The sequence below is a fragment of the Heloderma suspectum genome, chromosome 8 (genome assembly GCF_057233095.1).
Source record: "Heloderma suspectum isolate Gila_16-S chromosome 8, 16-S_ref, whole genome shotgun sequence".
In the NCBI taxonomy this organism is placed as follows: domain Eukaryota; kingdom Metazoa; phylum Chordata; class Lepidosauria; order Squamata; family Helodermatidae; genus Heloderma; species Heloderma suspectum.
In genome coordinates this window covers 12,697,958-12,721,207 of record NC_139465.1, presented here as the reverse complement: position 1 = coordinate 12,721,207, position 23,250 = coordinate 12,697,958, and the positions used below count along the sequence as shown (strand labels likewise).

Sequence of the window (23,250 nt, the reverse complement as noted above, 5' to 3'; positions counted from 1 at the left end):
AAGTAACCTTTGCTGAAGGGGATCTGACCGTGTACTATTTTATTGAACAAGATGTTTAATAAAAATGGAAGAGGTGGGTGGGTCACCACAGCTCTGAACATACTGTCTCAAAAAGATAATGAGTCTGGCACAACAATAATAGAAACTGATCTTTTACATTTGGATGGTACAGTTAACGGACACTTTTAATGTGCTTTATGATCTTGATTTCATATGGAGCAGCCTTCCCCCAAATAGCACCCCCCGGATATTTTGGACCACAACTCCCAGCACTGTAGTCCAATACATCTGGAGGGCATCAGTTTGGGGAAGGCTGCTTTAGAGCCTGGTCTTGTTATACTCTGCTGTTCCATATGAAAAGACAACACTTGGATCACTCCTTGTCCCCTTGCTCCAGCTCTACAAGCCAGCCTTGCCTCCTGCTTAGCCATTGTTTAGGACTGGTAGTATTATGTCTGTATAGCAGGGATGGGTAACTTTGGGAGGTCCAGGGGCCATTGGGAGGTCCAACTTTGGGAAGTCCAGGTTGCACCTCTCCCCTACAGTGCCCATCATCATCACCACCACCACCACCACCATCCTCACTACCATCATCATCATCAAAATGGCATCTGGAGCAGCTACGGAGCACTAACAGGGTAAAAATTAGCATGTTTTCAAGCTAATTTTGACCTCTTTGGTGCTCTGCTCTGTAGTTGCTATGGAGCACTAAAAAGGTCAAAAAGGCTTCAAAATGGCTACCCTGGATGCCATTTTGTTTTTATTTTTTTAATGGTTTTTACATTTTTAAAGACCAACAAGGGTGTCACATTCCCTACCCCTGCTGTATAGGCTCTCAGTATAGTAACAGAAACATTGTTTTATGCCTGAAAGAGAGGTTAGTGGATGCTAATTAAGGGTCTTCTGTGTTGTGCACCCAGACTAGGGAACTCCCTAAGTGGGAGACTGGGCTGGCCCCCTCCTTGATGTTCAGATACGAAGTGAAAGCTGTTTTGTTCTGGCGTGCCTATAGGAATGACCACCTTGTAATTTTTTTTACTCCCCTTGCCTTTTATTTTAAACAAACAAACAGATGAATAGTCTGGCATGTAAACTGCTTAGAGATTTTGTTATATTAAGTTTGATACACGTATTATTAATGCATCAAATTAAATTATTACTTGTAAAGAACTACAGTCGAGACTACAAGCTCAAATCTGTAAGGTTCTTTTTAAATAAGTACACTAGTAGCAGTAGGAGTTGGTTCAGGATTGTACACTGAAGCCTAATTCTTATTTACTGGTAATGGGATTGTTTTTAATTAGGTCATATTTTTAATGCTTCTGTAAGTGCAGCTTTCTTTAGAAAGAAAATATCTATCATAAGCCATCAATAGCCAATAACTAGGTAAACCATAATGGGAATTTGATATTTCCCTGGGATTTATTGAAACTAAACTTGGCCTGCATATGGAATGTTCTGACATAAATATTGATGTATCCATAATTCACAAGCAGAAACATCCTTTTGATGGTGGTGGTGGGGGATATCACAATAGTGTTTTATTGTGTGCTGATCTCAAATCTGCCAATGGCAACTGTCAAATCTGCCTTGAAAACTGCAAGGAATTTATTCAGCTATCTAATTCAGGCTGCTGATAACATATAAGCTTTTTCTATAGTTAGATCAAAATGTGTGGTGCCTCTTCTCATGTACACAAGGTAATAAGTATGCATTTGTCATTGCGTGATGAGTGAAATGACACCAATTTATGGGCTGTTTTCACTTAAATCTATGTAACATACATATAAGTAAGTGACTATGGTAACTGAGTCCTCCCTTTCTAGTGTGAAGGAACACTCGTTCACCAAAAAGACTAGATGGATTTAGACAGTCATCTTTCCTACCATGCACGGCTTGCTAAAGGGGCAATATTTCTTGTTAAGGATTCATACTTATAATAGCGAACAAACACACACCTGCAGCTCAATATTGCAAAATACATAACTGAGACTCACCAACCAAAATGGCTGAACTATAGATCCTGCCATTCTTCTCCAATATTTCATGGAATCTCAGCCGGCAGGTACCTGCTGTCTCAAAGTCCATCCCATAGGCATGATGGACCTCAAGCATGGCACCATTTTTCTGGATGTACTGTAAAAAGAAGTCGTCAACCCGTACGAGATACTGAGAAGTAAAATTGTAGGCTGGGCTAAGGCCCCGGATGACTGGAGTTGTCTGTAGTTCAAAATCATAGAATGCGTAGGTACAGAACGTTGCAGGCTCCTGATCGCCGAAAGACTTTGCAGCTTCTGCAGAAAACATCACTCGGCTGATGTGAATTTCAAACAAGTTCTCTCCTCGTTCTAAATGGGCGGTTTCATCAAACTTATCAACCGGATCATCTGGCATGATTTCTGGTCTGAATTTATACTGTTTGGTACCATAAGCAATATCCTTCAGCTGGGCTGTAAAGCAAATAATAGGAAGTTGTTGTGGTGGCTGCTTAATCTCCTCCTTGCTGCCTCCCATGAATCTGATGATTCTAGATGTAATATTCATAGTTAATACAGAGTATATCATAGGCCATATAAGAACTAGAATCACTGGTAATATACAAAGCAGTTAATGTGTCCCCCACTCCAAAAACCTGAAGGAACAAATGAGGATTAAAATCATCATCATCATCATCAAAGATGTTTTTCCATCTTTCTATTCTATCGGCCAGGTCCCAATCTAACTGCAAATATTTTCTGCCATTAAAGTCAGAGTTCTGACAATGTACCTTCCAATTTTCGGATACGTGCTGCTCTAACATCAAGAAGGTGGACATATTGTTCCAGTTTTAACTCATAATCTTGCTGCAGAGCTTCCATCTTCTGTGTCACAGATTCAACTTCCACCTGATGATGTAAAGAAGAAGGTAAAATGAATACCCTTATTTGCGTAGAATCTGTGTGCTAGGTACTTGCATAATGGAATGGGAGGAGACTGAGACGCTGTTCAGATGATATTTTCTCTTGCAATTATTTGGGAGTGGGGTGGGGAAAGAGACTGGCAAGGTTGTGTACCACCTCTCCCATTATACTAACAGCAGGGAGAAGTGAATTAGGAAACTGCATTCAAAATTTCATGGACTCCTCAAGAATTGAGTCCTCTTAGGGTGCAACCCTATTGGGTTGCTGCATGCTAGATGGAAGCCTCCATTCTTGTAGGAGTCTGAGATTCCTATGCCCTACCAGGCTACTGCCAGCAGAGCGGGATGAGTGACAGAGGCAATTTTCGCCTTTCTGTCCTCCTTTAATTTTTTTCCACTGGATGGGCCTTGGAACCTGTCTAGTGGATTTGTGCTGGGGCTGGAGAGGCCACAGGATAGTGTGTATCCTGGCCTCTCCTCTCCCCTCCCCACCCACTGGAATGCTCCCTTTCCCCTCTCCCCAAAGTCACATTTCCATGGCAGCTGCGAGGGGGTGGAGGGAGGCATTGGAATGTATAGCCCCCCTCCTGAGGTCATAGCAGTGTCTCTGGCCTTGGGATGGGGACTCCAAAAAATCCTATGGTCCCTGGGATGCTCTCCCATGACCATAGGATTGCGCCCTAAATCAATTGATGCAAAATGTGGCAGCTAAAAGACCCTGATGCTGGGAAAGATTGAAGGCAAAAGGAGAAGGGGACGGCAGAGGATGAGATGGCTAGATAGCATCACCAATGCAATGAATATGAACTTGAGCACGCTCCGGGAGAGAGCGGAGGACAGCAAGGCCTGGCATACTATGGTCCATGGGGTCATGAAGAGTCGGACACGACTTAACTGAGCAACAACAATGCTGCTAACGGTATCGGGACCATATTGCGCCTGTCCTGAAAGACCTGTGCTGGCTGCCAATTCCTTTCCAGGAGCTATTCAGGCTTTTAGTTTAAAACCCTAAACAGTTTAAGACCTGGCTATCTAAAAGACTGTCTTTCTCGCTATGGATCTGCCCAGGTGTTAAGATCTGCAGGAGACACCCTTTTGGGGGTGCCATTATAGAGGCCCATTTGTCAGGCACACATGAAACTGCTTTCTCCTGTCTTGCCCCCAAGCTATGGGATGCGCTCCCTCAAGATCATGATTGACCCCCACTCTCTTGGCCTGTAGAAAGGGTACAAAGACACATCTCTTCAATTTAGCATTTGAAAACGTGTAGTTTTTAATGTCTGGTGCTTTTTCAAAAAGCTGTTTTTAATGTTCTTGCTTTTATTGTGTTAAAGTGTTATTGTTTTAAATTGTTGCACACTGCCTTGATGGCTTTTTAGCAGATCAGGTGGTATATAAATGTTAATAATAAACAAACAAATAAAGCTCATTTAATAAGCCGTCTTCATTACCCAGGGTCAGGGAAAGTTTGAACTCAGAATTTCCTGGTTTCGTTGTGCACTCCTCTCCATGATGATGTGGAATGAGGGAGAGCCATCTGAGGAAATGTAAGAGGCCTGATCTCATTCTGGGTGCTGTCCTCAGCAAAAATATAATCTGAACAGGTGGGGAGATGTTCTCCTAGGTGGAGAAATGTTTATCTCAGACCATCTTGTGCAGTGCAGCCTCAATGTTGTACCATTTATTCTCTCCTCTTTCCTTTCCTTTTTATCATCAATTTAATTAATTTGGGGTCTTGAGGCGTGTTCTTGAGGTGTGTTCATGCCCAACCTCCCTGCAAATCACCTGGCAACCTTGCACAGGTTATGTGGCTCTCTGTAGACTGGTTTGACAAATATTTCTTGGCAACGTGTGCTGGAGTGAGGTGAACGGGGGGTTACAGTATAGAACTTACTTCAACAGCAAAGACTGACAGATTTTAACTAATTAAGATTTGGTTAGTTACCACACAAAATCTTGGATTCATTAATCTTAATCATCAGATTCTACAAAAAATAAAAAAAATAAAAAGAGAAGAGAGAGAGAAAGGCAAAATGATAGAGATATTAGCAGTCAAGTGCACAGTGAGAGAATTAAATACCTGGTAGTCTTTGTTAATTTTATGCTGTACAATTAGCATATTGCGTGTCTTTTCAAGTTCCTGAACAGTTTCTACGTGGGTTGCTTGGAGCTCACGCATGGAACGTTCCAAGTCCTTATGGATGTCGTCTTCTACTTTCTCCAAAAACGTGAGGTCTCCACTTGCTTCCTGTCTACGAACCTGAGCCGTAAAAATTGACAGCTTCATAATTAGATTTCCCCCCCCACCAAAAGTTTAATTTTAATTGAAACAGATGAACCTCTCTCTTTCTGCCATTAAAATAAATGTACGCTTGGAGACCAATCTTGTAAATGTCTCAGTGCTCCATGGGAGGGAGTGAAAACAACTCAGAACACTTCATAACCTGGTTAGCAGCCAGATCTTATGTATTTTTATTTAATTATCAGTAATACTTATATACCACTTAATATAATAACATCTCTAAGTGGTTCACACATAAATATTAAAAATCACATTTAAATACAGTATTAAAAACAATTGCATCTTTATTAAGAAACAAGTTTCAAATGCATTCAATGGGACATGTTTCAGCTAAATTGGATGTACTGTTTGTGGCTAAGAGGTTGAGCCTGCAATCCTATGCATGCCTACTCAGAAGAAAGTCCCACTGTAATGGAACTTACTCACAGGTAAGTGGTTATAGTATTGCAGTCTGAACTACTAAGCAGGAAGTTCAAATATTACCTCTGCCATAAACACATTGGGTAACTTACAGTGCAATTTTAGGAATGTTTACTTGGAATTAGATGCACTATGTTCAATGGGGTTACTCCCTAGAAGTGTGCTTAGGATTCCAACCTTAGAGAACTCACTCTTCTCTCAGCCTCATCTGCAACATGGGTATGATAACACTGATCTAACTTAGAGGGTTGATGTAAGGGTTACAAGGTAATGTATACAAGATAATATATGCAAACCGCTATATAAATGCTAAATATTACTTATTCACATCTTCTCCTTCCTTTTCTTCTTCACATATTATGTGGAACATGTGAAATAACCCTTAAGTCCCAGTGACCATTCAGAACAGCATTAATAGGTGGTTCTTAACCAATTACTCCGCCACTAAAGATGTTAAAATTAGATTAGCAAAGCTAGGAAAAGGTTGTGCTATTACCCATCACCATTGCTGTGAATGGTCACTGAACGTCTGCTGCATCCTTTTAGAATCCTGTATACAACAAATTGTTATTAACTGAACTGTTCGCATTCATGGCCTTTTGGCCCCAATGTTGAAAATCATGGCTGATTTTTCTTTTTCTCTGTGCACATGTGTGTATATATGTGTCTATAAAATATTGTGTGTATACAAACACACACGCTATATACATACATGCACACAGAGAGAGAGAGAGAGAGAGAGAGAGACCAACTGAGGATAACATTTCATGCATCTGACAAAGGGAGCTCTAGTCCATGACAGATTATGCCATACTAAATCAGTTAGCCTCTAAAGTTCCACAAACTGATTTGCTGGTTTTGAGGTGAAGAGTCAATTATACTTCCTTAAATAAATACATCAGTTGTATGCCGAAGCAACATGAATCCACGCTGATGAACGTGCAGGCATACCAAGTGATCACTGCACGAACTGCTCAAGAGCAAATCTACTTGAAGGAACTGTGACATCACCATCAAAGTCAAGCTCTCTTACCTCTGTTTCACCTTCCCCCAACCAACACTGGAGGAATAGGGAGTGGGATGACTTGGACCTCACGCATGGAAAGGACCACTGGGAATGTTGACCAAACATGACATTGGCACAGGGTGCGGTGAGAAGGGCCCCTCAAATGAACATTCAGTCTTAAAAAGGGGCTTCCTCTAACAAACATTTTAATATACATTTGGTTATGTTAAAGGAAGGCATAGCATTATCTGTAATTATTCAAGAAAATTCGAAACGCTACAGGGAGAAAACGACAACTAAACAACATTTAAGGCCAGAAACCAAATCTTTTCCATTCATTCCTTTTTCTTTCACATCATTGCAATTCTGCTGTAAGCAGTGGAATTACAAACTAGGTGAAACGGGAAAAATGCATTTCCTTCTATAGTGCTTTTATAAATAAGCAACTAGCAAGCATTCAGGTACAAGGAGAACAAAAAATGCTTATGTTTCCAGAGTGTAACATTTTAGTTTGGCATCTACTTTTATATCCTGCAAAATTATTTCATACCCTTCAGATTGTGTAAACAAAAATTTGTTTTGATCAGACCTGTAGTGGGACAATGTGATAATGGAAAAGGCAACTGTTATCGCTCAATCAAAAGAGGGGTAGGAGAGAGGCTTTAAAGCAAATCCATGTAGGTTGCAGGTTAATTCACTTTTGATTTCACAGTGAAATATGCACATAACCTTAAAAAGTTCTACCGTACCATTTTTTCTCTCTCCCCATCTCCTGCTTTTCCGAAACCGAACAGCGACGTATCTGATACATGCAAGCAAGTAGCATTAGCACAAGAAAAGGCCTTCCCAGAAAGCTGGGTGCGCTGTGAGAATAATGTTGTGTGCGGACTGGAGGGTTTGTAAAAGCAGTATGGCACAGTTTCTGTGAGTTACCTTTATAAGCATCAGAGCTTCACTGAGTTCAGCCACATCAACATCACTCTCCTGAAACACAGACAATCAACAGGAAGGCATCGTTCAACGGGAATGAATAATGGAGTGAGACAGTGAGAACACACAGTGCATTCACACTAAAACATGACATTTTGCCGGATATCATGAATAAGTAAACGCTGTCATATCCCTGTGTTCTTTTGCTGTGGCTTTTAAGAATCTGTATAAGATATAGAAAGCTTCCCTTCCCCTCCACTCCCACATTTTGGGTCATTTTCTAAAGAAGAAGAAAAAGTTTACCTTGGTGAAAAACTTCATGCGGTCCTTCAATTCATCCAGCTGTTGCTTCTGCTCCAGATAGCACAACTGTAGCTCTTTGTTCTCCTGGGTCAGCTTTTCATTTTGGTCTCCAAAAGGGAAAAAAGTACGTATTCTATTTAAACACAGTGGGGCCATAAATACCACCACTGTGGTCTTCATATCTACCTTTCTTGCAGCAAATTTACAGGAAATATATTTATCAAATGTATTTTAAAACCAAAACAAACTTTCAGTTCTTTCCCATGTACTGACTGGGATCCAGAGAGCCTGGGGTAGATGGGTGGTTCGGAGCTCTACTCTGCACGGAGCTTCCATCTGGGGCTTTTGAGCTCCCATCCAAACATCAACATTGTAGCTCCCTTCAAGGCCCTCAAAGCCAGAGGATTCCTCAGAATGGCTTCCAACTGAAGCAATGGGACTTGAAATCCAAGATGCCCATCTATGAGTGTGTTTAGGCATGGCCAGGCAACTTTAGATAGCACTTTTAAAGTGCCAGACTGGGGATAGGAACCATTTGCTCATAAGCCAGTTTCCCCCCTAGTCCATGCAATAAAGCAGGGATGCTGAACCTCAGGCACAGGGGCTGATCTGGCCCTCCAGGATTCCCCAGAAGGCCATGCCCCATTGCCCTGGCCTCAGCCCCTTTCCCCCAAGCACTGATGGTTCGGTCATTTCCCAGCTTTTATGCAGCTTTCCCCCCATTCTAAAAGGTTGAAATGTCTTTCTTAAGGTTTGGTTACTAGCAGAAAGAGATTTAAGCTAAAATAGGCTGGTATTTTCAGCCCCATCCCTTTCGCTCCACCCACCCCTGGAACGCAGCCCTAGAGAACTTCTCTGAAATGGAATTCAGTCCTCGAGCTGAAAGAGGTCCAACATTCCAGCAGTAAAGTATATTTGATTTCCCTACAGCCCCCCATAATTCAGGCTCCAGAAGGGGAAGGGGACTAAAGAAAGACTGAAATGGATTTGCTGTGAACTGCAATGCTCATGCATCTATTTTGTCCTCACAGCCACCTGTGACTCTGGAAACATGGGCTTGAATTCAATGGAGCTTTCTCCATGGTAAGTGGGCAAGGCCGGCCCAAGACAGAGCAGCAAATGGCACCCACCAAACTACCGAAATCATGGCGCATGGTGCCCAAAGCCAGCCAAGTCATTTTGGTACATGAGGCACAAAATCCCATAGGCACCTCTCCTCATTTTTGGCAGTAGAAATACAATAATCACAAAGTAAATAACTAACGATTTGCTGACCTTTTGTGATACCCCAAATCTACTACTTCCTGCGGTGACTGCATCACTCTGGTTAATGGTTGGGCTGACCTTGAACATGGGTATAGGATTGCATGCTAAGTTTGGGAGGTTGGGGGACAGTGGGTGATCACACACACACAGATGCTTTACTGATCTGCTACATGGTGTATCTTTCTGATAAGAGAGGTTTGTCCACTGGAAATCTACCCCATTTTCTTGCGGTTACATACCTATACTCTGGATTATCCACCGAGTAGTTTGTGTGTGTGTGTGTGTGTGTGTGTGTATGTGTGTGTGTGTGTGGGTGGGGGGTTGTAAGATCCATTGTTTTTTCCCCTCATATTAACTGTACTTCTTAACATGAATCGTTAATAAAAATCAATAAAATATGCTTTTAAAAACAGTGTGGCGCAGCGTGGTAGGCGGCAGTATTGCAACTGAAACTCTCCCCACGACCCGAGTTTGATCCCAGCGGAAGCTGGGTCCCAGGTAGCCGGCTCAGGTCAACTCAGCCTCCCATCCTTGCGAGGTCGGTAAAATGAGTACCCAGGTTGCTGGGGGAAAGGTAGTCACGACTGGGGAAGGCAATGGCAAACCACCCCGCTACAGCCTGCCATGAAAACACCAGCGCAAGCGGTATCCCTCTAGGAGTCAGCAATGACTCGGTGCTTGCACAGGAGGAACCTTTCCTTTTTAAAAACAGTAGTGCCTCTCTATTTATTATGAGTGTATACATTCCTTTTCTAGAATAGAGACATTTACAGGTTTATAGGAACATTGTCAAGTCATTGTGCAAGCATTAGCTTAGGCCATTTGCATTAGAGCTGGCAAGAGGTAACTGACTAAGTGCGTCTTACGAAGGAAATAAATGGATGCCCACTTAGGCTGCAATCCTATACACACATACCTATGACTAAGTTTAAACACTTAGTTTTGAGTAGAGCTGCATAAGGTTGTGCTGTTAATCTTTTAGGGTGCAATCCTATTGGGATGCCCATCAGCCTCCAAACTCGGAGGCTGACGGGCATCCTGTGCACAGTGGGAGGAGCGCAGAAGTAATCCTCGCCTCTCTCCTCCCCCACCCACCCACGCAAACCTTTGAGTTCACTCCTTTGTCAGGACTGAAAAACAAAGGAACTCTCCACAAAACAAATGGGGTGGGGTGAAGAATTTCTTTTTTTTGCTAGGCATTAGAACCTGTATCTTGTAGTAACAATTTTAAGATAAAAAGATATGTTTTACTATCCCTGTTCCACTGTACCAAACACAGCTACTTGTGCTTTTTGTCTAACTTAAACAAGATTCTGCACTGTGTACGGAGAATCTTTTCCTGCTCATACAAAATAATGGGGGCTTAAGAAAACAAAGATTGAGATAATCTACTGGTAAAACAAACAGCTGTCAAAACCTGTTTGCGCAATATCATCATCTGTAATCAATATGCACAGGGTGCTGACCTACGCATTCATGTTAAAAAGAAGAGGAATTGGAATAAAGAGGCCCTTAAGCCTGCAATTAATTTAAACATTAAGCTGCATTTAAATGTTCTAACCAAAAGGTTCACAAAACCTGAAACTAATCTGCACATTGAACGGGGAGCAGAGGAAAGCAAGCATGGAACCAGAGCGTTTCTGCGTTATCTAAATGAACACAAGGAGTTTTGAAATGGTAGTTCACTAATGGTAAATTGAAGGAAGGGGGGTTGGAAGAGACAGGAGAAACAATCACAATTTGTAAATCAGCTTCTGTGGAAAGAAGCTGGTGAACTCCAGGATCCACTTTTTTTATCAACTCCCTTCCTATCACCTTGTCCATGGTGGACACAGAAATACAACCATGCCAGGGTGAAGGCTAGCCCCTTCCCCCTGACATCCAAGGAAAGGAGGGTGTTTTTTTTTAATTTAGTACAGAGAAACATTAAATCTTGTGAGACCCCACTTGCAGTCTGAAATGGTACAGCCCAGCTACAGCAAGGGTGTGCAATCTTTTCAGCCCAGAGGGCTGCATGTGATGCTGGCTCAGGGTCTGCGGGCCACACACATGTACACACATACACACTCCAACAATTGCTCTTTCCTTGTTGTTAGCAGCAGTGGGAAAGAGTGATCTGTATGAGGATCTCTGGGAGAGGGAGTGGGGAGTACCGGGGTGGGGGGGAATTTGGCAGCACTGGGTGTGTGTGTGTCCAGGGCACTGTTAGTGGGCCACATGCGGGTTGTAGACCTCTGAGATACAGGTTTACCACCACATCTGCTGCTTGGGAGAACAAGGCCACCCAAGACACACAGCCCTGTGTGCATAATTGTCTCTGTATCTCATCAAGACACACCAATGCTGTTCTCAGCCCTATGCTGTCCCCTCTGCTAGTCTGCTCTACAGGGGCAGGGGACCGTGAGGTCAATGGAGGAGGTAAAATGGACATACCCACTGAGAAAGATTGTCTACGTGGGATGCTCTGCGGTACACCACCTCTCTGTTTTTGAGAACACTCTCTTGTGGTCCCGTTGTGTCACTGAAGGCCCAAGTATAGGAAGCTGAGGGAGGGACCCTCAGTAGTCAGGCACCTGGGAGAAGGTCTCAGGTTCAATCCCTACAAATCCAGTTAAAAATAATCAGGTAGCAGGTGATGGGGAAAGGCTCTGTCCAACGTCCTGGAGAGCTACTGACAGTCAGAATACACCAGGGTTGGGGAACCTCTTTCAGCCTGAGGGCCGAATTCAATTTCAGAGAAGCTCTTGGGGACCACATTCTAATGGTAGGCGGGTCCCGGGGGAAAGGGGGTGGAGCCAAAGGACAAAGGGGTGGGGACAAAATACAAAAAAAATATCAACATATTATAGCTTCAAGCTCTTACTACCAGTAATTCAGCCTTAGGAGAGGCATTTCAACTTTTTAGAATGGGAAAAAAAGAAACTGCACAAAAGCCAGGAAACCACTAAACAATTGATGGTTGGGGAAGGAGCGTGGCCATCTCAGAAATGCCAGAGGGCCAGGTTGGGATTTCATGTGAGCCAGATTCGGCCTGCAGGCCTGAGGTTCCTTTCCGCTGGAGTAGACAATGCTGGGCTAGATGGACTAACAGCCTAACCTAATACAAGACAGATTCCTATATCCCTGTATACACACCTTTCCTCAGTTAAAAAGCGGAAACCCGTTCGCAAACCTCAGACGGGGCAGTTATCACTAACTTCCTTTGCAGCACTGTACCTTGTTCCGCTTTGATTCTGTCTAGGATGTCGTTTTTGTCTGCTAAATCCGACTTTAGAGCAGCCTCCAGCTGAGCTATCTGCCGCTTCAGCTGCTGTTCCTTTAACTTCCATTGCTGGTCACGGGTCATGCCGAAGGCACTGAGGAATTAAGAGGAGGGTGGGGAGTCCCCCCCCCCCGCCAAAAAAAATATTAAAGAACAACACATGGCATGTGAGGAACTCTCAGAAATCAGCTTCACCAGAAAATAGTAAAGACGGAGAAGGGGAGGAGGGGAAAGCGATGTTAGTGGCGGAGATCATTGTCATCATGTCTTAGGAATTAAGTAAACACATGCTGGTCTGCTGCTGTTGAAACCGAGGCGCCTTTCTCAGGCTGCGGTTGTGGGACATGAAAGGGTTTGTGGGATGAGCAAAGGGACTGGCCTCAATTTAGAGTTGCAGAGCCAGAAATGTTGGCAGCGTGCAAATGCTTGTGGGGGCTAGGAAAGGAATTCAGGGGTCTGTTCCAGAGGAATCCAGCACTCGAAACCTCAGCAACAGACTACTGACACAACCGTCCTTTCCATGCAGAGATCTCTCCACACAGAGGCCTGTGATTATCCACCTGATCCATTTTGAAGAACCAGGGTGGGTGGGAGGGAGGGAAAGGGAGAAAGCCCAGAGGCGGTTGCCTGACCAAAGAAATGCTGGCAGCAAAGTCGTGGTGCTTCTTGTATCATAAAACAGTTCCTCTGAAATGTATTAAAACCTCTTTACACTTTATAGGCTTATACCAAACGTGTGCATCATTAACAGGACCAGGAAACCAGGAGCAGAACATTTGAAGAAAGCTTGAAGATGGTTCAAGAAAACAGGAGTCTACATCGAATGATTCACAGCTCAAAAACCAGCATGAACAACGTGTGCTACTATTTAACATCCTTGCAGGACAATACTGGGGTTTCACAAAGATGAAGCTAAAGAACAAAACAACAGCTGAAGGAACCACTGAAAGTTCAAAGTCAGAGGGTGTTCAGGGTTAGCGGCACCTTGAGATTTGCCAGTGGTTTCGGAATTGCACGCTGGTCCTAGAGCAGCACTAGGGGTTGGGTTTGATTCAGCCTGGTGAAGAAATCCAGAGGGGTTACTATAGCCTACAAGACTAGTAAGGGATACCTCCCAAATTAAGAACATAGCATGCTGCCTGATCCTGAGTCAGACCCTTGGTCCATCTATCCCAGTATTGTCAACACAGACCGGCAGCGGCTCTCCAGGGTTTCAGGCAGGATTCTTTCCTAGCCCTACCTGGAAATACCAGGAATGGAACCTGGAACCTTCTGCATGCAAAGCAGGGGCTCTGCCGCTGAGCTGCGGCTCGTTCTCCTCATACAAGTATCTCCCTGGATTTTGAAAAGGGAACCAACGCACTAGGAACTCTTCTTTGGTCAGCTTATTTCGGGGTTTTTAAATAGATTACTGAGCATGCACAGTTTGCTAAAGCTGTTAGGCCCTTTGGTTCATTTGGGCCTTTCCTCTCCCTGTCATTCCCTATGTGTGTGTCACATTAATAAAACACCATAAAAAGGAGATGCGATTGTATGTATGGGTGCATCAAGTCTCCTTTTGCTCTCTATTTTCACCAGTGCATATGTGCCCTGGTGTGCATCCAGAAAACACTGCAAAAAGCAACACTGATGTGCTGTACATAACTGTATCAAGGTGCTTTGCATGTCGTGTTTTACGAAGGTACAGGCGCGCACATGAGCACAGCAGTAAAATGCCTCACAGAAACGAATTTTGATGTATTCAAATATACGATTACATCAAACATTACTTCCCCCCTCTGCAGTGTTTTATCAGTGCAATGTGTGTGGGGGGGGGGGAATTCAAATGCACTGAAAGCTGTGACAAACTGTTCATGTTTCAATTCTGAAATTAATTTCAGAAATTCTTGTAGTTAAACTAGAATCCCAGAGAAGTGGAGTGCGGGGTAGAGAAAACCCCCAGAACAATAAAGAAAAAGGAATTTGGGGTGGGGGGTGGGATATGTTCATGCCGACAAAAACTTTCAATAGGCTGCCTACCTAAATGTATCTGTGTTAGTCATTTGTGGCCCAAACTGGGGACAATGACGACGACACCAAGGCAACACACCCCACTTTTGTGACACTTCACTGCCTGGTCATCTAGAGGTGATTTTTTACTCACCACAGGTCATCAGGTGCGTGGCAAAGTGCCTGGTTTGATGACACTTATTAGTTACCTGCCTGCTCTGCTGCAATGACATATAAATCTTCCTAAACAGCTTAACCTGCTATCTGGTCTTTGGAGCACTGACCCTGCTTTGCAGTTTGGTGGTGTACCTCAAAAATAACACTGATACTCAACGAAAGGTGCCCTGCTTGGCCATGGACCAGATGATTTTGGGCAACTTGTTATTGGGCAACTTGTTCTCTCTCTCAGTCTCTGTTTCTCCCATCTGTAAGATGGGAGTAACAGTGATCACGTCAACATAGCTTTTGTAAGAAGAGATACAGAAACACATTCCATCTTGCAACTTAGGGTGGGCTGAAAACCTGAACTAATAAGGAGGAACCAGTTGCAACTATTCCAGAGCACTGTTGCAATGTAAGGTCACAACTATAGTTTTCACTTGTCAGAAAAGCTTGTGTACATTCACTCATATGGCCATTTGTACATTTCCCCAAAGTAACCTTGGAATCTGGCCCTGGTTAAATTCAGAGCAATTTAGGATTCACTTTCTCCAAATCCACATAATGCTAACTTTCAAGATGCACAAAATCATTCTGAAATTTATTCTGCAGCTATCGTCTCTTTTACATTTAGGACTTTATTCCACTGGAATCCATGTGGAATCTCTTTGGAGCTCACTTTATCCTGCTGCATTTTGAAACCATCTGGGTATGTATAAATGGCTGAGCGTGCAGCATACCATGTCCTTTACATGGACGGTATGCAGGACCAGATCAGCATTATGGGATTAGAGGAACACAATGCCTGAAATTCGTCTGTTCAAGGGGGATTGGTTTCTTGGATTCCCCCTCCCTGCTCCAAAGTTATATAACTAACACCACATTTGTTGTCCATCAGATTTTGCAGTTGAATCAGACGTACTGTGGACTTCTGCAGCTTTTTTGGTTTTGTTTTAAAGAGCAAAGCTCAGTTCATAAAACTACTTTTTCTTCTCAGTGTCCTGGCTCATACATTCAGTTGGGGGCAGAAAAGAAATGGCATGCTGGAAGAGCAGCACAATCCCTTCTCCTCCATGGCACTGAAAAACTTGTGCGTGAACACACAGGAACTTGGGAGGCCTGGGACACGTTAGGTAGTTCCTTGAAGGATTTGATCTCTGTGACTTCTCATACTTAATGTCCTGATCTGCAGCTCTCGGATGAACGTGCAGACCAGAAGTCAGTTACTCAACAGATCAGCCTTTCCCAACCTAGTGCCCTTCAGATGTGTTGGACTTCCACCAGCCCGAGCCAGCATACCCGATGGTCAGGAATCCTAGGAGTTGCAGTTCAAAATACCTGGAGGGCATCAGGCTGCAATAGATTTTGTGCACCTCCTAATGTTGCACTGCAGATCTCAGCAGTTTAAACATATCCAAAACCTGCATTTAAATACATATAATTTGCATGTAAATAGATAGATTGAGATGATAAATGCAGATCAATGCAGAAACAGAAAATAATGGAAATGTGAGTAAAAACATGCAAAAATGACAAGGAGGGACTGTAGTTCAGAGGTAGCGCAGATGCTCTGGCAGGTAGAAAGTCCCAGGTGAATCCTTTGCATCTCCAGGAAGAGCTAGGAAAGAATCCTGCGTGAAACCCTGGTGAGATGCTGCCAGTCAGTGTAGACAATATTGAGCTAGATGGATCAATGGCCTGACCTGTTATACGGCAGCTTCCTATGGACCAGAGATAGAAACATTTGTCCATCTCATTGATGTGATCCCTCCTCCCCTCCAAACAGCAAGGAGGACCATATGAATAAGGCCCCAACATTATGAGGAGCACACATGGCACGCTCACTTCACTGTAGGTGTTACCTGCCTAGTGGTACTCCTCCACTATGGTACTTCAGGACTGCCCCTTGATGAAACTAGAAATGTGGGCCAGTAATCTCGCAAGAACACTCTATCCTGATAGACAATACTGAGCTAAATCGACCGGTATTGGATCAATACAGAGCTAAATAAACCACTATGGTATAAGGCAGCACCCTGTGTTCCTGTGATATCATGCATTGACCTCCGATCCAAATGGAAGTTTGAATGAATAAGCCGCAGTGGTCACAACTGCGGTCTTGTCTCTAAAGGTTATGCAAAACAGGGTTGCAAAATTTAAATAGTAGATAAATCAAAAAGAACTTGGTGGGGCCCAATTTTCACTGGAGAGGGCAATTTTTCATCAAAGGCACAAATTTATTTCTTTGAGGTTATTTTGGTTCATAAGAGGAGATGGAAAAAAAAATCAAAGATAGGTGGCGGGGGGGGGGGGGGGGCTAACAACCAGAAGCAGCATTTGCTTATTAGATTGTTTCATCTCCTTGCTTTCTCTCCAATAAGCAGTTATACAGAGGTTCTCGTAATATGCAGATTTACTTGAATTTAATCAGTTAGTTAAAGGGCAGAAGGAGTGCCTACTCCCATATCAACTTGTCCATGTTCTAAGGAGGTCCTTCTCCAAGTACCTGTTCTATCCAAGGGGCTATGGACATTCACAGGAGAGAGGGCCATTTTGACAGTGGTGCCACTGTTATGGAATGCCCTGCCCAAGGAGGTTTGCCTGGTGCCTGTGCCAATACTGCTATCACTTTGGTGCCAGGCAAACACATTTTTGTTTACCCATTATAGGCTCTTCTTTTCTTTTGTTAGAAATTCCTGTGGATTAACTTCAGCCATGATCCATAGAACTGCCAAACTAGCTAGGCATTTTAACACATTTCAACTTTCAAACTGAGCAAGGAGTTATTCGAGGGTTTTAAAGATTTTTATCTGCTGCTTTTATTCCTTTTCGGGGGGCGGGGTGTTATTGTATTGGTTTTCATGCCGTACATTGCCATGAAATCTCATATGACAAAGGGCAGTATATAAATGTTTTATATAAATAAAATAAAGATTAAGCCATTTATAAGCTCTTGCATTGGTTGGTGCCCTAGACATAAGGAATCACATTGTCACCTCCGTGTCTTGTAAAAGGGTGCAATCTGGACTATGCTCCCGTACCACATATACTGGAAACATATGCTGATGTTTCTGAAGTGGAGTTTAGAACCCCGAGCCCGGGGGCTGAATGTGCCCCTCCAGGGTCCCCTAGAATGCCATGTCCCCTTTCCCCAGCCCCACCCACTTTCTCCCAACCATGATCATCTGGTGGTTTCCCAGCTTTTGTGCAGGTTTTTTTTTTGCCCTTTCTAAAAGGTTGAAATGCCTCTCCTAAGGTTAAGTTACTGGCAGGAAGAGCTTTAAGCTAAAATAGGCTGCTATTTTTCACCCCACCCCCATTGCCTTCAGCCCTGCCCACCACTGGAATGCGGCCCCCGAGAGCTTCTCCGAAATGGATTCCAGCCCTCGGACTGGAAGAGGTTCTGTACCCCTGTTGTAAAGCAACCTGGCAGGCAGTTACACTGGACATGACATGAGGCCATAGGAATAAATATATATTCCTCTCTCCCACATCCCCACAACAAAAAACCTTTGCATTTGAAATATATTAACACCATCTTCAATGGAACAGGAAGAAGTTATCTTCTCCTTTGATCAAGAGCACAACTCACATCTCCTACAAATGGAGGATTCTTCTCCCAGTCAGTCCTGCTCCATGGTCAGGTGTTTCCTCATTAAGCCTCTGCAAATTGACTGTAATTGCTTCAATTTTCTCTTCGGCACCAGAAAATGAATTCAATGCCCTATCTCGTTTCATGTTCACTAGGTTTAGCCTCCTAATTTTTTATTTATGTGATATTAAGCATTGCTGACAGAATTTACACAGGCTATTACCTTGGAGTGTCTTTACATAAATATCAAGTGTGTAGCCACAGTGCCAGCCTCAGGCGTCTTGGCACCTGAAAAGTCAAAACGACACCCTGCGCTGCTCTGGACCGGGGTCCTTTTTTAAAAAAGGAAACAGAGACATTGAGGTCTAAGGTGGAGGCAAGGAAAAGTGCCCTGTGCTCTGCTGTAATTTGCTGTCTGAAATGGACTGCTTCACGCATAAAGGGACAGTTGCATTTAAAACCAGTAACTCTGGAAAACAGTGCCAAAATTGCTGCAGAATGCAAGGCCCAATTCCCTTCTGTTCCAAGGCTGCAAAACAATGACTAACATCATAGGGCTCTCTTTTCCTTTGCTAGAAACTCCTGTGGATTAGCTTTGGCCACGATCCAAAGAATCGCCAAATTAGTTTGGTCAGCCCTGGGGTGGGAGTGGGGAGGTCTTTAGACTCCCCCCCCCCCCACACCAACTGGGACCAACTGCTTTTGCAATTGAGAGAGCTTACAAAGCAGCCTGTGATACAACGAGGAGTCCGCAGTTGAAAGTGGAGTGGGGAAGTGGTTCCACTCCAGTGGTTCAGCGCAACCACATTCCAGTGGTTCAGCGCAAGCTCCTTGAGTGAGTGGCTTTGGTACTGAGTACCAAGAGCTGCTTTAATCACTTTGAGGCGCTATAATAGTAGCATATAAGTCTAAAAATAAATGGATATTTTAGGTTAGCCCAAGGACTTGCACACACCCAGCAGGATTTCTTCTTCTTAGAATAACAGACCTCCTCGGTATATTGCAAATGGCATTTGCAACTCCAATCAGTTTTCAAAAGCCTTTTATCATGCAGTGTTGGGCAGGGCTGCTGTTCTTGAAACCCAAGTCTAAAGTATAATTAGTTATGCAGAACTCATTGAGCCCACTGATACATTGGACCTTTACCATTATTGTAATCTTCCAAGCATTTTTAACAATGCTTTTCAAACCAGAAGATCAGTAATGGCAAAGAAGTGTGCATTTAAGACGGTTTTCTATCATTACTGAGCTGCCCTCCACCCAGTGTTTCTCCTTCTGTCTTTTTCTCCAAACTCTATTCTCCCTATTCTTGGAGATGACTCTACACACACACGCGCGCGCGCACGCACACACACACACACACACACACACACAGAATTGATGGCATTGCTGCTTGTAAGACCCACCACAGGAAAGGGGATAACCCACTTGTAAAAGCTGAAGACCAATGAACTATGGCACACTCAATTCATATGGGGCCAAAATGATTCCCCAAAGAACTGCCCAGTGTCCTGCTTGAAGTGTGTGCCTACTCTAGAACAGTTCCCACAATCCTATGTAACATGCATGGGTTAATTGGCAGAAAAGCCAATGTGGAAGCAGTACCCTGAAGATAGAAATTCTAAAATCTACTGTCCTAGGGCAGGGGTGGGCAACTTGTGGCCCTCCTGACAACTCCCACCATCACTCACCACTGGCTATGCCAGCTAGGGTAGGTGGGCACTGTAGGCCAAAAGATCTGGAGGGCTACAAGTTGCCTGCTCCCATTACAGGGCATTAGTAACTGCTTCCACAATTCCCAACCCACATGTCATCTAGTCCCACTCTGCATGCCCTTACCCCATAACGCTGTTAAAACAATTGCTATCATTTATAATTTACCTGTTATATAATTTATCATAGTTTTCTTTTAAAAGGTCCCTTTCTTTTTCCAAATCATTAATTCTATCTTGCAGCTGGAATGAAGAAGAATGTTAGAAGTGATGCAACTGAAAACAAAAAAGTAACCATTACCAACATGCATATGTTTTTTTGGCTAGTGTTTGGGGTGTATGGGGTGTTTTCATTTTCTTCCAGTGAGTGACTGATTAGCTCTCACATCACATTAACTGCTCTGATTTCACAGAAGAGCAAGGCAGACTGGGATGGCACACCAGTCGAGAAGATTAACAAAAAATGTTTTTTTTTTTACTAAGAAATGTATGCCCATGTTTGAACAACTTTCTCCTTTTGTGTGTATAAACATGTTAACAGGATGGGATGAGTCATGTTGTTCCCCCAAACCTTAACATTTCTTCGGCTCTATGGGTGGGAGTCAGATGAGTATTTTCCACCCATTATATATACAATTACTTTAGCTATAGGACTAAGTTAGCAGTAGACTTCAGCAAACGACTTTGACAAATATAGTGCCTACAAAGGGCCAACTGCCTATGAGGAGCTCCAGGATATCAACCACATAGACTTTTGTATCAACCAGATAGTCTTTTGGGTGTTTGACCCATTCAGATGGCTCAAATTCATATGGATCTTACTGTATAGTAACAACAATCAAAACAGAGGTAGGAATAATATACATAGTATGGAAAATATGTACTGTGAATGAGCTGTAAGAACATCAGAGGATAAGTATTGTAAATCTGCCAGCTATGCATTTGCCAGATTTCTGCTAATAAGCCAAATAAGACCCTCTTACTCCATGGTCCCTGGCACAAAACAAAACCTACCCCCTGCAGCCTCAGTTTAGAGCACTGTAGAAAGACTCTGTTAACATTTGCCCAGAAGACTTCGCCTCACCTCTTCTAAGCGTCGCTTTGAAAACATTGTGGCCTGCAATTCTCTCTCAAGGTGGAGGCACTTGGCACGCTCTTCTTTAAGCTGCAAATTGAGCTCGTCTCCCTTTGCCATTAGTGCATCATGACTTGCTTTAAGATTCTTTTGGTTCTATGGTGCACGATGGGGGAGAGAAAGCAGTCAAAGTTGGTGCTGGGTGAATAATGTTTGGTTGTAGTCACTATCCTTGGATATAGGATATGTATTCAGAGTCAAATGTTTTTTTCTCAACGTTTGAGGTGCAATCTCAATCCAGTCAACAGGAGATGCTCTTGCCATGGGTTTGACACAATGTCATTAGATATGGCAAGTAAGAGGGTGGATGGTGTCCTTCCTTCCCTCTCTTTTGAACGCTAACCCCTCCTAGTTCAGCTGTGATGAGATGAACCAAGACAGACATCTGTTTAGCAATTAAAGCATTTTACTGTGGTTGCTGTGGTTTGGACATGCTGACCAAAACACTACAGTAGCTAGCAAAAATGAACCTGACCACAAATATGTCCATGCAGCTCTTGTCATTTCACTGCTAACCCACTAGCTGATGTTTCATTTATGCTCTTAATTCCTTTCAACAGAGTTGCATTGTTAAGATTTAATTAAAAGAAAGTTAGTGTCTTTTTAAAAATCTGATTCCACTCTGCTGTAGGACATCTGAAAAGTTTTAGCTGTGTAACCTCGTTTCAAAAATCTGCATGTCTGGTTATTTTGCTTTAGACATTACTGTGCACATCACAATTTGCAGGGCTTTGATAACACCGGAGTTCTTAGAACATCAGTTGCTACAAGTCCCAGATAGAGTAATGGGGCTATTGTGCTGTGGTGTTTCAGGTCCGTTGGCTATTTCATATTGCCATAGTGATAATCAGCAGACAAATATACAAGCCTGCAACTGATGGGGCTTTGGAGAGAAGAGAGGCTTCAAATCTTCCAAGCAGCTATGCCATGACAGTATTACTGGTATAGAGTTTGTAAGCTATAGAAAAATGTCCTGATAAAACACGAATTAACCAGTGCATGGTATCGGGGCCATATTACACATGTCCTGAAACACCTGCACTGGTGGCCAGTTGCTTTCCAGGTGCCATTCAAGGTGCTGGTCTTACACCCTAAGGGAGCAATCCTATGGAGGCTAGACAGCAGCTAGACGGCCATAGGATATGTTGTTTTCCGGGAACCGACCTCAGAGCCTGCGCTCTGAGGTTGGTTCCTAGAAAACCAACCTCCCCCCATGTCTGCGCTGCCTCGCAGGCAGTACAGAGAAGCCCTGTGCTCCGCGCTCAGAAGAGGAGTGTGGAGCGGCTGAAAAGAGGCAGGGCTGGGGGTGGTCTGGGGCAGGGAGAGCAGATCTGCGTGTACAACACATCCTATGTGTCGTACAGCAGCCTCCTCTCCCACTCAGCCCCCCTGTGGCTAGACAGCTGAAATCGGCTGTCTAGCAGGAATAGCACGGCAGGAGAGGCGCAGAGGGAACAATCCCCCCGTGCTTCTCCTGCCTTGCTTTGGATAGGCAGTTGCCTCCAATTTTGGAGGCAGCCGTCTATCTAGATAGGATTGCACCCTAAGTGGTTTAGGAACTAGCTATCTAAGGGACTGCCTGACTTGCTATGAATCTGCCTGAGTATTAAGATCTTCAGGAGAGCTCTTTTGAAGGCACCATTACCCACAGAGGGCCATTTGTCGGGCACGCATGAAAGGGCTTTCCCCTTTGTTGCCCCAAATGACGGGATGTGCTCCCTCAAGAATTATGACTGGCCCCCACTCTCTTGGCCTTTAGAAAGAGTGTCAAGATACATCTTTTCAATTTAGCATTTAAAAATGTGTTGTTTTTAATGTTTTAATGTTTTAACGTTTTACTGTTTTTAATATTCTTGTTTTTATTGTTGTAGGGTTTCATTATTTTTAATTGTTGTATACCACCTAAGAACAAAGCATGCTTTTTTTCCCCTTCAAAATGATTGGCCCGGATCCAAAAAGCTTCACAACTAGTTCTATGACTAGTTTCAGGTGCAGTTTACTGTATGGCATAGAGATCTGATGTTCAAAGAAAAAAAACAAACCATGGGGCCTTGAACTCACCTAAAGTAGTTCTTGAGATCCTGGCCATTGCTTCAGTCATATACAAAATTATACACATTTAGGGTGCAATTTTATGCATGTTTAATCACAAATAAGTCTTACAACTCCCAGCATTCCCCAGCCAGCCATGCTAAACATGCATAAAACTGCACCCGTAATCAATTAATTGTATGGATTACAATACAATTAATTGAGTAAGGCTGTAATCCTATGA

The 23,250-nt window shown here is 43.4% G+C and overlaps 1 protein-coding gene across 16 annotated transcripts in view; it reads right to left on the bottom strand.

Annotated features, from left to right (window-relative positions):
* RPGRIP1L (RPGRIP1 like) overlaps positions 1 to 23,250 on the bottom strand; it is a 108,456-nt gene that overhangs the window by 54,364 nt on the left and 30,842 nt on the right. For all 16 annotated transcript variants that reach the window (XR_014784725.1, XR_014784722.1, XR_014784724.1 and 13 more), the window contains exons 8-15: positions 20,925 to 21,071; positions 20,010 to 20,083; positions 12,343 to 12,482; positions 7,861 to 7,967; positions 7,561 to 7,611; positions 4,980 to 5,159; positions 2,768 to 2,885; positions 1,998 to 2,450 (exon numbers count right to left, since the gene is read on the bottom strand). Coding sequence is in view for 11 of the 16 variants with exons in the window: in XM_084812906.1 (XP_084669032.1) it covers positions 1,998 to 2,450; positions 2,768 to 2,885; positions 4,980 to 5,159; positions 7,561 to 7,611; positions 7,861 to 7,967; positions 12,343 to 12,482; positions 20,010 to 20,083; positions 20,925 to 21,071 (1,270 nt within the window). In the remaining 5 variants the exon portion in view is untranslated. The remainder of the gene's footprint in view (positions 1 to 1,997; positions 2,451 to 2,767; positions 2,886 to 4,979; positions 5,160 to 7,560; positions 7,612 to 7,860; positions 7,968 to 12,342; positions 12,483 to 20,009; positions 20,084 to 20,924; positions 21,072 to 23,250) is intronic.